Here is a 15895-nt window from a genome sequence, read left to right as displayed (position 1 = left end):
GATCATTCATATATGCCTATTTTTTTTTGGTAGTGATTCATATATGCCTATTTAAAACATATATATTTTACTTTATAATATAATAAACGATAGGTAAATAATGGAATTTAGTTACAATAATAAAGATAAAAATGGAATAAAAGATGATAAACTATAAACTCAAACGCTACTTAAAATAGCGTCTAAAAGCTCGTGGTAAAAAGACCGTAATCAAACAATTTTTTGTCTGTGAGACGAGCTTACAAGCTCCCTGCTATAAGCTTGTTGGTTTTTCCAAAAAGATAGCCCTGGGGAGTATTTTTTTTTTTTTTTTTTGGTGCAGCTGGGAGAGCGTTTAACAACACTGGCTTGATTTGTGAGAAGAGAAGTGAAAGAAGAGAGGAGAAAAACAGAAGAGACACAGAATCAGATTCGACGATGGGTGCAGGAACCGAAAACGTGCCACCATTCATCGGCGCACAACTGAGTCACCTCCTTTCTCACTCCCGTCTCACCCTCAAGGCAATCACCCACCAACCACTCTCTTTCATTTTCATTTCTCAATCACTCTTTCACCTAATAGTGTTTTTTCTTTTTACGCAGATTGACCAAATGTGGTCTAGCGATAAATACAATTCCGGATTAATCGATCGATTCACACTCCTCATTCCTTATTGCTTAGACTTCATCAAATGTATGCATAATCATACTCTATTTATTTCCAATTAATTAATTTAATTCATCATTATGATCATAGTATGAACTTAGGGTTTTGTAATTTTGCTTGTTTTAGGGGATATTATATTCGACTCGGAATCTCCTAATGTTGCACCTGATGTTATTTTTGGACCCGAAGACGAACATTTTCATCCCTTTCATATGTCGCCACCTTCTGTTGAACCTAACAATAATAATAATAATAACTCTTTGTTATCTGAATGGAATTACAAAGACCCGAAGTGTCTCTTGAATTTTATTCAATTCTTAAGGTAATTTCACCTTTTTTTTGTGTTTTTTTCGTACTGGTTAGATAAACAACTTAATTAAGTGCTTATAGCAGAAGCAATTACCACATAAGGATCTATTTTTGGATTGACTTAGTTGGGCTAATCTAATTATATAAACACTTGTGAGATTGTGTTTGAGATCGTTTATAGAAATAGTTTATGACGAGTCAGTAATTCTTTTTCCCGCTGATATTCACACGCTCTTCGGGATAGCTTACATGAAAACATTTTGACTTCATTTATATCTTTTGCTAGAAATATCTTCTATGTAAGCGTTTTATATTAAGCTATTTATACAAACAAGGATTGAAGTTAAACTGATTTCATATATGTAAGCTATAAATTGTTTTTTGTTAACTATCTTGGAGAGTTTATGAAGTAACCTGATAACAGATTATGGACTTGTCATAAACTGTTTCCATAAGCTCAAATTAACCAATCTAAATAGGCGTTTTGTTGTTTCAGTTAATGAGTACATATATGGTAATGGTGATTTTGTTTTGTTGTTTTGATAGGGATCAGTATGTGTTGTATCAAGCGAAGCGTGTTGGAGAAGTTGACGATGATCGGTTGAAATTCGAAGTCAGTACTATTGTTTCTAGGGAGGTAATTTCTTTTTTTAAACTTTATTTTCAACAATCAGTTCATTAATATACTTCTCAACTTGCCGAGTTTACTTGGGAAAAATCACTTAATCATTATCAAATTTCATTGAAGTAATGATAAAGCGTTTGAGCATGAAACTAATTACTAAGAGTTTGACATGTGCCTACTGTGGATCGTTGTATTAAATATAGTAATTACTAAGAGTTTGACATGTGCCTACTGTGGATCGTTGTATTAAATATAGTAATTATTACTCTTGCATAAAACATACTCGGGTTTCGAAGAAAATAACAAAACGTATGTAATATTTCACAAAACTAGTGGCAAATTTCATTGAAGAAATGAAAGTGTTTAAAAAGCATGTCTGATTTTAACTTAATTTAAAACATTTGCTGCAGGGACTAGAAATGCACATGTGTTCTTTTGCTGACAAGGTATTTCTTCAGAAATTCTTTTGCTAATATTTCTGTGATCTACTCATGGATGGTGAGCAAATTAATGTAGCCTTTGAACAATTTTCTTGACTTCTTCTATGTTACATATTAGTGTAGTCAGAGGAGGTTAAATTTGCTGTGCCTCTACTGGACATGAACATAAACAAGATGGTGTCTGGCTGTCCGTGGAGACAATCACAGAAGATATACTTGCAAGTTGTTTTCTTTTCTCTTTAAGATTCTTTTGAATTTTGTAATTTTCTTTCAAACAAATTATTTATGATATGTTAAACCTAGGTTGTATATCCTGTTGGGAGAAAATATATGTCTGCACCTTCAGCTCCTCGCCTGAAGTTGGTATCTTCTTCTGAGTTGAAATCCCTATATTCCATTGATGATGTCAAGCTGCCTCCTTGGTTGAATGGGATGTAAGCTTTTCAATTTTTGATTATTCTATTTGTCCCAAATCAATTCATATACATGGTTAAGATAGTTTTTTAAAGCATGTCTGATTTTGTTGTTCTTTTATGCAAAGGTGCTTGGCAGAATATCTTCCAAATCTAGAAGAATATCTTGAGAAACAGGTTAGGTGGAATTATCTTTACTGTGTTATATATATTAATTCAATATTCACTTTCTAGTGCTTCAAGAACATTATTATTTATTTTTTGTTGAAATTAATATAACTATACTTCAAACGTAGGTCCTTGAGGCTGTTTCGTTAATTGATGTTAGAAGGCAATTCATTGAAGCATTGGCCGGTGAGTTAGGAAGGCCAGTTGAAGCTGATCCTGTATGTGCCCTTGACACTTACTCTCAAATTGCTACAATTGCTTTGTTTTCATTTTAATTGCTAATTAATGATTTATCTGTTTCTAGGTCTTTTGCAGAAAGGCAACTTTTCTGTCTGCTTCTGGAGTTCTTACATTTCTGGTAATATATGTCACTCATTACTTGGTACATGACATCTGTGCATTTATTGTGACATAAGCTTGCTTTAGGAAGTTAGTCGTAATGTTTTTCCCATGGATGATGGAGTTGACCATGGATTATGCTGTCTAGTTGAAACACACAGTTTCAACGTCACATGCCTCTGACTCACAGTTTCAACGTCACATGCATCTGTTATCTCTCGTTCAACAGTTGACATCTGTTAGCAAGCCCTTGATAACGAAGGTGCATGCTAGGCATAATAGAGGAGTAGAGCAGAGACGGATCCACTCCTTGTTAAATGGGGGCACATGCCCCCACTGTGCTTGAATTTCATTTGTTAGGTGATAGATATTTTAATTATTGTCCCCTCTTAAAATAATATCTTGCCCGCACTAAATGTAAATTCAGGCCACAAAAGGAGTTTCTCTTATGAATTTTGTGAAAAATTTAATGTGTAATCATATGATTTATGAGTTTTTGAATGATTTTCTAGTCACATGCTCCCTCTGGTCTCAACTATAAGCAAAAATTGGTCAAAGAAAGATGTATTTGGTCTAAAATTTGAATCAAATAATCCACTTTGTTTGACCAATTTTTGTTTATATTTGAGACCTGAGGGAGTAGTAAATAGAGATATTTTTTTATAGTATTGTAAATTAAAAAAATCCTACAATTATTAAATTATTAAATATGAAAACACAGAGAGCAATTGAAATTTGTGGATGTTAAAGTGTCCTTAATTGTGTATATACGTGTTTATAATTTTCAATGTAATCTTCCCTCCATTAGTTGAAATTTCTGGATCCGTCACTGAGTGGAGCATCTGAGTTTGTTCTTGTTCTGTTGCTAACGGTAAGTTCGTTAGTAAACCCATGTTGGTTAGGGGAAGGATAAATGTTAATTAATAGAATATGGAAGGTGAGGGAAAATTATTTCGGTAAGATAAGATTAGTAGGAGCAGGAATATGTTTCCTGGAATAGGGAGAGGCTTTCTCTGTAATTCTTGTTGAAACCTCTTTCTTTTGGTTTAGCTGTCTTTCTGATTTAGTTCTAAGGTTAGTATTTCCATTTTCGTTTTTATTGCTTTTTGCTACAGTCCACTAACAATCTGCTGCTGTCCACATTGTCTCCAATGTGATCAATTTACTTATCCTTAGTTTCTTGCTATTATACAATAGTTTTTTGCTGCAGTCATGTAGGATGATAGTGTTTAAGAAAAACACTTCATTGAATTCAACAAGTACCCAATACACAGACCTGGTAGATTAACTTCCCTGACAGCCTTTTAGCCAAAACACTTCAAACCTTACACAAAAAGAAATCCCGTATGCCTCCTAGGTGCCGTCCAAAACCCCCTTAATAACTATCTCACACACAACAAAGTAGTGGCTAAATAACAACTCTAACATAGCACTGCCCTATTATACAATTAAATTAAAAATAATTAGTAAATAATTGTTCCACTGCATAGCTTTCAGAAAAGTAAATCTAACTATTTATTTTCTTGTTTCTCCTAGAGTACACAAGCCAAATCGTAGGCTTATTTTCTGCATGGTCCAACCTTTAACCCACACATTCTGACTATAGCATAAGAAGTCAAAATTGATTAATTATTTTTTGGGTTTTCTACGGATCTGGTGATTTTTTGGACTATCACAGTGTTGGAACAGCAATTACATATCTGTTAGGGAGAAGAAATAGAATGCTTGGACAGTAATAAGTAATAATATCGTTGTCATTTTTATTTTTTATTTGTCTTGTTATGGTCAATATGTAATAGATAGTAGTATTGTAGCTATCACAATCATAGATTACCTGTGAAATGAGAGGAACTAGTTCAATTTTGGTGGTTGGATGCTTAATCAGAATTCATTAATCCTATCATCAAGTCCTCAATTTTTAAATGTGGCTAAGTCATTAATTATTCTCAGTAAAGCCATGAAAATTCACCAGGGAGGGAGAAGTATAGAGGTAGTATGTCTGTTTGAAATTTGCAATTACGCTTTACTCTTTGCTTTCCGATACACCCTATTAGGAGGGATTGTTATTTTTAGAATTTGCCAAAATGAGTGAAACTAAGTGTAATTGCTCTTAACCTCGTGTGAGTGTCATTTATGCCAAATTATATAACTATAATCATTGTTTCTGGGTTTGTCTTTCATACAAGTGATACTGACTACTGACATATTTATATACTTGAATTTAATCTTCCAACTTCCAAGTAGTTCATGTTCCAAGGCTGATGCCAATATGTTGCATCTGCATGGATATTTTCTTTATTTCATAGGTTCTATTTTGTCAGACCCATGCACTTAACCAAAGTTCTGACAATTCTGTTTATTTAGGTACACTTTGTTATTCCAACTCAGTTTCCAAAGCAACAGCCAGCAATTATGCTTCAAAGTTCTCAGGTTTTATTTGCTCCCATTTTCTGACAAATATTTCTTAAAAATTGTAGATCGAGCATTATTTACTCTATGGCAATATAGATGGCAAATAAATAAGTTCTTTATAGTGGAATTTACTGATTTATTGCAAAAGCCAATTGTCTATGACTGAATTCTTTCAATCACATAGTTAGTGTACATAAGTATTGTATGGTTCACTTTTTTATATTATATATAAGAGGAGTGCTAGCAACACTTTGTTTTTTACACTCACTTAAACACTCTCTTTAATTGGATGAAACATATATGTGTCCCACATTTTGAAAATGGGATCCACATAAAGTGGTGGGACACATATGTTTCATCCAATTAAAGAGGGAGTGTTTGAGTGAGTGTTGAAAAGAGAGTGTTGCTAGCGCTTCTCTATACATAATCTTTTGTTGGAGACAGTGAGAAAGAGATTGATACTCTTCAGATTTATGTGCTCGGTTATCGTTGATGTGTACTGATATGTTAGTTGGATTACAATCCATGTTTAGATTCTAGCTAGAGCTTGAAAGTATCCATGTGATGTAGAATCAGAAACTATGGAGCTCTCTTTCGTCAAAAGTATTGTACTTCAAAACGTTGAAATGTAAATGTTCCTTTAACCGATAAGTTAAGTGCTTATTCTTTTCTTAAAAATTGTTTTGTAGCATAGGATGATCTTTGAAGCAGGATTGTGGAAATAAATTTAAATATTTGAGTTTATCACAATGTATAATACTAGTTATTACCTTACTGTTCTGTAGCCGACCATATACCCAGGTTTTGGGTTCCAACATCTTACCTATCCTCCCATCATATAAGGAGGTTCTGCATTTTTTGACAATATATATATACACACACACACACACACACACACACACACACACACAATATATATATATATATATATACACACGTAGAAACTAGACCTTGTAGACCGTGGATACTAGTCCTAATCTGTCTATCGTGTTGAAGGCGTGGACATGTTGGAGTAGTTATAGAGGCTAAGGCAGATGGCTTAATATCTAGAGTGTCTAAGTCTTTCCGACAGGGTTTGATGGCTGATATCGGATCTTAAAACCCACATTCTTAAGAGCAAAGAGTCGGGCGGAAAAAGGGAAGAGAAGCTCTTCGTTCCTGGTTCTCCTGTAGCTGGATCCTCTGGAACCACTTGAGACCGATTATTCAAATAGATGGAGGGAAACTAATGAGTTCGGATATTAATGAACTCTATAGAAGAGTTGTCTATCGGAACAATACTCTTATTGACCTATTAACAACAAGTAGATCTACACCAGGGGAATTAGTAATGTGTCAAGAAAAATTGGTACAAGAAGCCGTGGATACACTCCATGATAATGGAATCCGCGGACAACCAATGAGGGACGGTCATAATAAAGTATACATATACATATACATATATATATATATATATATATATATATATATATATATATATATATGTATGTATATATGTATACCTGTATATATGTATATATGTATACCTATGTATATATGTATATATACATATATACATATATGTATATATACATATATGTATATATGTATATATATATATTTCAGTTTTAGTCGGTGATAACTGAGGTTGAAGTTATTTCCCAGTAATTTTACCAGTGAGGTTCTTTTCATGTTATTTTGCAGCATTTTAATGCGCAAATGTCACCTATCAAGTCACGTCCTATGTCTGATTATCCATGGAGCCCGAGATGGGAACCATCACTGATGGCTGAACGAATTTTGTGAGTGTTTTGTATTAGTTGCTTGATTCTTTTGCCATTATGCTTAATCTCTTCTTTCCTTGTCCCAGATTTGTTGGGCTAATTAGTATGAATTGTTTCTACAGTGAGTTTCTGGTAGACGAGGCCTTGAATTTCAAGAGGCAATGCAGCGAGGGTCAACTTCAGCTGTAACATGTTCAGCTCAATCCCCAATGTCGTGGCAAACTTGGTCTTTGAACAATGTCATGGTGGTCTCTATCCGTTAATACATTTGTTTTTTTGGGAGTTAAAACAGATTGTAGGATAAAACTTTCTTTTATTCGTGCATTTCTTGGAATTTTTTGTATCATATCGTGTATGTTTGACTGAAAAATTTACTATGTGCATAGAAGTAGGAATTGTTGTATTATAAAAGATATTCAGCATGGAAAACATAACTTTTAGTATTCGTTTTAAAATTTTTGTCTCGCCCGGGCAATGTTATGCAGCTAAGGGTTCTCCCTAGTGGCTTTGCAATGAGTTTAAAACATTGTGGTACGACGAACATGTCCGGGACATGTTCTGCTCTATTGTAAAGAAGTGGTGGGTAGCAATCTTAGTCTTAAAGAGATGTAACGGAGTTTAGTGTTGTCATTTTTTAATGTCGTAACTGTCTTTTTTATATATAATTTGGAGTTAAGTGAATTTAATTTAATTGTTCATAAGTTGGCACGAGTGGTAGCAAGTTTAGTTTCTTTTTTACAAACGTTACTTACAAGTTTAGTTTTATCTTCACACTTTTACAGTTAATCTTATTCGGTGCTGCTAGATTATATTTTTGACGAAAAGTAGTTCAATTTATGTAAAAAAAAGTAAAAAAATAAGCTACGTGGTTTTTCATACTACTGTATATCTATAAAATGGCATTCCCATCTAATGGAAACAATTGGAGTGCTCCTATCCATATATTTAAGAGTTCAATTTTTATACTCTATCATTGTTATTTTGTCAACAAATTACAACCAATTATGTGATTCTATAAATAGTTACAATTGTTAATAATGATATCATGATTAGAAGCGATTTGATAGTGCGATCTATTTTTAACACATTGAATTATATATTTTTTACAATGATTTTTAGCTACGTGATTATAATTGAATATATATATATATATATATATATATATATATATATATATATATATATATATAATTTTATTGCTTGATTTAAGTACTGACGGAACACATCCAAGAGTTAGCACCGAGATGTATGCTTTTTGCAGATGATGTAGTCTTGCTTGGTGAGTCGAGGGAGGAGTTAAACGGGAGGCTAGAGACTTGGAGGCAAGCCTTAGAAGCGTACGGTTTCCGCCTGAGTAGAAACAAGACGGAATATATGGAATGTAACTTCAGTAAAAGGAGAAGTGGGTCTACCTTAGAGGTGAAAGTTGGAGATCATATCATACCCCAAGTTACACGGTTTAGATATCTTGGGTCCGTAGTACAAAATGACGGAGAAATAGAAGCTGATGTACATCATCGTATTCAAGCTGGGTGGTTGAAATGGAGAAGAGCCTCAGGTGTTTTGTGCGATAAGAAAGTACCACTTAAGCTGAAAGGAAAGTTCCATCGGACAACAGTCAGACCGGCAATGTTGTATGGTACGGAGTGTTGGGCGATTAAGAGCCAACACGAGAGTAAAGTAAGCGTAGCGGAGATGAGGATGTTGCGTTGGATGAGTGGTAAGACTAGACATGATAGGATTAGGAATGACATCATTAGAGAGAGAGTGGGGGTAGCACCTATAGTAGAAAAGTTGGTAGAAAATAGGCTTAGATGGTTTGGACATGTAGAGAGAAGGCCCGTAGACGCCGTGGTAAGAAGAGTAGATCAAATGGCGGAGAGTCAGGTTAAAAGAGGTAGAGGAAGACCTAAGAAAACTATTAGAGAAACCATTAGAAAAGATTTAGAGGTCAATGAGTTGGATCCAAATATGGTCTTTGATAGAACATTATGGCGGCATTTGATCCATGTAGCCGACCCCACTTAGTGGGATAAGGCGTTGTTGTTGTTGTTGTGATTTAAGTAAAAAAGTTATGTTTTGTAATTTTTCAATGACTTATCATTTCATTTATCTATAAACTATTCTCATTTCAACTATCTATATAAAAAAAAATACTACCTTAACCTTAATTTATGAGTATATGGAGAGAGTAATGTGATATGTTGATGATATGCTAGAAAGAAAAATATAAAGAAAAAAGAATGTTAAACAAGCGTATGAAATTTAGAGATGTTCAAATGTAAGAGTTTTTTTTTTAGACATTTTTGAAAAATTATAAGAATATAAGAGTTATTTTCTCTAAATTATAAGAGAAAATAAATATAAGAGTAATCTAGAAAGAGATTAATTAAAATAGACTGACAGTGTAAAACAACTTTACACTATCAACCAATTAAATTCACCAAATTAAACACATCATCTTAATTGTTAAAATAAGGAAGAATCAAATAAAATCATTTCCAATAATTGCCATATCCCAGATTTAATCTTTGGTGCCTTTCTTTCTCATCCCAATCATCAATATTCTTCCTTTTTCACTCTCTCTAAAACCAATAACTTCTTTTTTAAATTTGTTTCTTTCTTCATGATTTGGAGGAAGACATAGTTCAGATGCAGATTGGGCATATATACACTGATTTTTTTCCCCATTCTGTTTAGCAATTTTCACTATGACTTTGTTTCATACTTTAGATTTTGAACGATAATCAAAATTTTGTAGCAGAATCTACTTATAGGTTATGTAATGTTAGTTGGAAGGTTTTGGAGCTCAAATTATCATTGCCAAGGAAATGTAGTAAACTCTTCCTGAAATAGTCAAATTTCAATATCTTCTTCCATCAAATTAAATATGAATTGAGACTATATGTGTTGTCAAATCATAATTCATAAGTGATAATCATAATAGTGATATGAAGTGAATTGTAGATTAAGGCTACAACATGTTCACATTTACAAACATGTTTTCAATTTTAAAACAAAAGGGTTGAGAAGGAGAAAAACAATTGAATTTTCACAAAGGAATCTTAGAAACTTGTACATTACCATGTCTTGGATGGAAATAGTATGGATAGGAGATTATGAAGTTTGTATGTCGGTATATAGGTTGCGAAAAGTATGTTTACTATAGGGAGAAATAGTCACATGTTGCACTGGTACTAAAATAGAAGCATTATTGGGATGGTCTATGTTCAAAAAATTCTACTCAATGCCACACCATTTTGATTGTTAGCCTCTTCATTATGCAAAAGCCTCTAAATGAATATTGAAAACTTCTAAATCAAATGCCTCAATTAAGAAACGTGAGATATGATATTTATTGGAAAATATTTTATTTGATTTTTCTTTTTTTAACACTTAAGATGATGTGTCTAATTGAGTGATTTTAATTGGTTGATAGTGTAAAGTTGTTTTACATTGTCAGTCTTAGGGGTGTTCAAATCCAAACCGATCCAAAATAAAACCGAAAACCGATCCAAAAAAACCGAAAACCGCAAAAAACCGAATATTTTTGGATGTGTTTGGATGTTGTTTTGGAAAAACCGCTATGATCGGATCGGTTTTCGGATTGTCTTTTCAAAACATAACCAAACCAAACCGAACCGCAAAAGTAAATTTTCATACATATTTATTATTTTTATTAGTATTATATATTGCATTAATATATTGCTTATTGGTATTTAATCTTATATATTACATTAATTTAATATATATTATTACTACTTCATCTATTTCAAATATAATCAATCATTTTCATTGTGTAATGTTAACTTTTTTAATAAATTTGTGTCATATTATGTATCAAACCTATTATTTTATTGTGTATGAGTAATATTAATATTAATAAAAAAATCACATGTTACACTTTGGATATCCAAAAACCGATCCAAATTAAACCGCATATATTTGGATCGGATCGGTTCGGATTTTTTTAACATAATCATCCAAACCGAACCGAACCGCACTTGATTTTTATTTTGGATCGGTTGATTTTTTACCTCAAAACCGATCCAAACCGGACCGCGAACACCCCTAGTCAGTCTATTCTAATTAATCTCATCTAGAAATGTTTAGTAATTAATTTAGTACCACAAAAAAAAAAAAAAGTTGATTGAGAAAATTAGGCGGAGGAAGATAATTAGATAAACCCCAGTTCTTGCAATAATCAGAGAAAAACACTGCGCAGAATCGAAACTCACTTGATGGAGTTACACACTTCAATTCTACCGTTGCGTTCTTCTCTTCCATCACCTTTCATCTCTTCTTCTTCATCACCTCATTCAACCCATTCTTCACCAATCAAAATGACTTCACTTCCCTTTTCTCGCTCCGTCTCTTTCACCAAACTTCAAACCCTAACAAGTAAGTAACCGTTCAGGGTTTATCATCATGTAGTATTCAAATTCATTCAATTTTTTTAATTATTATTAACTTTTTCTATGTTATTATCTGTCTATTTAGGACGAAGAAGTTTACAACCCTGTAACTACGTTGCTTCAAACGAAGATAATGCTTCGAGTGATGTGGTAGATGAAAGCAAAATGATTGGAGTTTGTGATAAACTCATTGGTGTTTTCATGGTTGATAAACCTACTCCAACTGATTGGAGAAGGTTGTTAGCTTTTAGCAGAGAATGGAATAACATTAGACCTCATTTTTTTGCACGGTGTAACGATAAAGCAGTTTCTGAGACTGATCCTGTTTTGAAGGAAAAGCTACTCCGTCTCGCGAGGAAGCTCAAAGAGGTTTGTTTTGTTTTAAATTTGCTTCTCCAGACTGTCAATTAGTTGTTTAGCGTCGTGAAGGTTTGTCAATTACGGATAATAGCAGTTGGAAATTGCTCTATGGGCCCCACAGACAAACTGCTCAACAAAAAGGCCGAAAACAAGGTGATCTAAACGTAACTTCTGATAGGTTTGTGGCGTTGGGAGGTGTGGTCTGATAAATCGAGGGGCATTTGAGCAAACACGAGGGACTCGTAGATCAATTTCCATAGCAGTTTGTGGTATAGCGCTGCTATTAAATAGCAGCTATAACAGTTCTATATCATAAAGGGAATTTTAACAAACTGCTATTGTTCTGCAATACACTATTTAGTACACAATATTGACAAATAGCGGCTATTGCAGCAGCATTATAACATTGCTGCATAGAATTTGAACAAAGCGTTATTTTTCGCGATCCACGATTGGCAACATTGCCAGAATAGCAATTATTTGGCAACACTTTATAGTAAATACCATATTGCGAAACAATATAGGGATTTGTTCAAAATCCATACTCTATATAGCACCTTTGTAGCTCTGCTATGTATAGGCATTTATCAATAATTAAAGGATTTTGTTTTTGTTGAAATTTTATATACAAAAGTTAATTTCAATTTATGCTAGTAGTTGTCGTTTCAAACACTTAGGAATTATTGTCGATTTTTTTTAACATCTCTCTCGTAGACAAGCATTTGTGGTGGACTTTATCCAAAATGAATGTGATTATGAAGAAGTTGCTTTATGTGGTATGTTAATTGGAATATAAGAAACAGGAACATATTATAGTCGTAGTGCTAATTTATTGTGAACTGCTCGTGTAGATTGATGAGGATGTTCAGAGACATAATGATCTTCTGGATGTAATCAGAAAGGATCCGTCTGAAATTAGCAATATTGTCTCCAAGCGTAGGAAGGATTTTACAAATGAATTCTTTGAGCATCTTCACACAGTGACTCAGTCCTACTACAAAGATGCAGAAAAACAAAATGGTGTGATAACTTTTTGTCGTTTTTGAAATTTGAATTTGGTGTGCAGTATCATACTGAATTGCATTAACTGTTTTTTTGTGTGGCTTATCATGAACCATATTCATCCAGTTCAAAAGTTTGTTACGTTTCTTCCTTGGATTTTAACTAGACAATGGTGCTTTTCAATGGTTGAACATTGGATTTATGAATTGTATGGAACTTAAAATATTTAATTTGTAGAAGCAAAATACTTCTGGATTGAAGCTTTAATTCGAATATAACCATAATTAGGAGAACTTTTGGATATTGTCTTTGTTAAGCTGTGTGGAATTCTGATTCTTATCCTCAGAATACATACATATAAAACCAATATCATCTGCTAGATGTCACATATTAAGAAGTGTGTTGAATTGGTTAGTCCATGTTTTCATATTTGATTAATTTCACCCTTTAAAACCTATAATGTTTTTTGTTTTATGTGAAAAGAACTGACAAAGCTTGGGGAAGCATGCTTTGCTGCTGTACAAGCCTATGATGGTGCTACAGAAAGCATTGAGCAGATAAATGCTGCACAGCTGAAGTTCCAAGATATTATGAATTCTCCCACACTTGATGCTGCCTGTAGGAAGATAGACAATTTGGCTGAAAAAAAAGAACTTGATTCGACACTGGTATTGATGATCACCAAAGCTTGGGCTGCTGCCAAGGATTCAAACATGACAAAAGATGAGGTAAAATTTATGGTCACCTCAGGACTTTCCTTTACATGTACTGCTATTTAATTTCACGAATATGGAGGATAGGGAATTTTGAATTATTTTTGAAATAGTTTCTCTACACTGCAATGCAACAAAGTGGATAAGGTAGATAGTTAGTCTGTTTTACATTTAGTTAGTCTTCTACTATATAGTCATCTTTTACCAACACACCATTGCAGCATAATTTATGGCAGTACACAACTTAATTAATTTCCTTATCTATAATGTTTTTATCCTGCCCATGCTTAGTTTTTGAAGGGGAGATAAGAGAGATTGAATATTTGGGGGAAAATAACAAGCAAACGAGGCATACTTGTACGCTTACTCAAAAACTCAAGGGAATGTGAGTTGATATTGATCCACTACTCGCAAGCTACATTAGTTGATGAAGTCTTTCATATGATGTGTGATGCTTTGACATAATTTACACGTGTGTTGTCATTACAAAATATGAGGATCTTGTTAATTGAATAGTATAATGAGGTGGACAATTTGACCTTGTCCATTAAACAAACCTACGCATTCAGGATCGTATTCTGCTTAGCTAGATATTATATGGTAAAATTTCTTGCATTATATATTACCAGCTATTGCCTATTTAGTTTTTAAATCAGAACATTTATTTGTAGGTAAAAGACATCCTCTTTCATTTATACAAGACTTCAGTGGCAAATCTTCAGAGACTCGTTCCAAAAGAGATTCGAATAGTCAAGTATATTCTTCGAATTGAGGATCCTGAGGAGCAACTGTCGGCCCTTAAAGATGCATTTACACCTGGAGAAGAACTTGAAGGAAACAATGAGGATAGTTTGTACACGTACGTCACACATGTATAACATATCAGAATAACTAGTCATCTCGAAATTGAATTCAGTTGTGGTAACTTCTTAATATCTATTTCAGGACACCAGAGAAGCTTCACACGTGGATAAAGACTGTGGTCGATGCTTATCATTTGAGCAAAGAAGGCACCCTCATTAGGGAAGCAAGGGATCTGTTGAATCCAGAGATCGTCGAAAAATTGGAGATGTTAAAGAAGGTTGTGGAGAGGAACTTCATGTGAAGAGGGTGGGAAACATACTAAGGTGGTTTTCCTACTCTAAAGCATAATATTGTGCATCAGATTTTCTGATGTCCATCAAGTGCAGATCCGGATTTACAACAGCATTGCTCTAAATAAGTGTTTATATTTAGACACTTCGGAATTTGTCTACAACAGAGTAAGCTGAATCAGGAAACAAAGCTAGACAACAATCATGATTGTAACATCAAAAGTTAGGTTAGTTTACCCTTTTTTTTACTATTAGACTTTGAAATTTGAGTAGGCGATTGTGTCATTTGCACGTGGGAGTGAAATGTTACATGGTAGACTGAAGAAATGCAACATATCTACTAAACTTAGTCTTGACCAGGTCTCTTATGTTATTATATATGGTTGTAAATAGAATATATTCCAGTGGCCATGTCTTTGAAGGCTGAGGAAAATGAGCACAGTTGAAAAATTACAATGGTTGTTTGATTTCTGTCTATAGAAGATTGTTTTTTTGTTTAGAAGTAAAACAAAATTAACCTGTGGTAATATTTGTTCTATCAAACACGGAATGTAATTGCAGAACAACCTGAAGAGGTAAAAGAGGCCAACAAGGCTCCACCCCTCTAACCAGACATACCTTTAATTTGACTTAGTTTTATCCCTTTTTTTGCACCAACTGAAATTTACACACATAGCTGTCAGATCCTAGGTTCGAACCTGTATAAAAAGGGCTTTAGTCTGACAATATCGACATTGTCAATTGAGTTAAGACTTGCATACGACATTTTTGCTTTTTTCATTACAAAATTTTAGTTTAATCAATTTTTAAAATAGTAGATTGAATTGCCCATTTCAACTAGGAACCGATAAATTCGTCGATTAGTTTGACCTCGATTTCATCAAGTCTAATTGAACCTGAATCGCAGTTTGGTTCGACCGAGTTTTATTGTTGTTATTTATTTATTTTACTTTTTTTTTTAATTTTTTTTCATCTAATTCAACCAATCGAATCATGGCTTGTATATCACCTTATTCAATTTTTTGTTCCTCTTTTTAAATATGGATTTGAATTGATTTTGTGTAGCTTTACATCTCAAAAAATAGTTACAACGTTGCACTTTCAAATAAGTGTCTTATAAAATGTCACATCATCCCTTTTATATATATATATATATATATATACATACATACATATATATATATATATATATATAT

The 15895-nt window shown here is 33.3% G+C and overlaps 2 protein-coding genes across 4 annotated transcripts; both read left to right on the top strand.

Moving 5' to 3' along the window:
- Positions 1–228: 228 nt before the first annotated feature.
- Positions 229–7570, top strand: LOC146944935 (BRCA1-A complex subunit BRE-like protein). 3 transcript variants are annotated; one of them, XM_085743322.1, is made up of 13 exons: positions 229–501; positions 583–673; positions 773–968; positions 1502–1592; positions 1991–2026; positions 2144–2242; positions 2324–2454; positions 2562–2610; positions 2730–2819; positions 2906–2959; positions 5305–5370; positions 7036–7133; positions 7238–7570. In XM_085743322.1, the coding sequence occupies exons 1-13, from the start codon at positions 418–420 to the stop codon at positions 7302–7304; spliced, it is 1152 nt and encodes a 383-aa protein (XP_085599448.1). In that variant the 5' UTR covers positions 229–417; the 3' UTR covers positions 7305–7570. The 3 variants fall into 3 exon arrangements, with proteins under 3 accessions (XP_085599448.1, XP_085599449.1, XP_085599450.1); XM_085743323.1 differs by lacking the exon at positions 2144–2242; XM_085743324.1 differs by lacking the exons at positions 7036–7133; positions 7238–7570 and adding an exon at positions 5886–6003.
- Positions 7571–11325: 3755 nt separating this feature from the next.
- On the top strand, positions 11326–15174 carry LOC146944934 (uncharacterized protein At4g37920). The gene is made up of 6 exons (XM_085743321.1): positions 11326–11516; positions 11616–11899; positions 12742–12910; positions 13376–13620; positions 14277–14464; positions 14551–15174. Exons 1-6 carry the CDS (start codon positions 11357–11359, stop codon positions 14708–14710), a joined length of 1206 nt encoding a protein of 401 aa, XP_085599447.1. The 5' UTR covers positions 11326–11356; the 3' UTR covers positions 14711–15174.
- Positions 15175–15895: the final 721 nt, after the last annotated feature.

This window comes from Medicago sativa, chromosome 2, assembly GCF_051527215.1.
Source record: "Medicago sativa cultivar Bolivia chromosome 2, Bolivia_mono, whole genome shotgun sequence".
Taxonomy (NCBI): Eukaryota; Viridiplantae; Streptophyta; class Magnoliopsida; order Fabales; family Fabaceae; genus Medicago; species Medicago sativa.
Note: the sequence above shows the minus strand (reverse complement) of the source record. Positions and strands in the feature narration are given on the sequence as shown.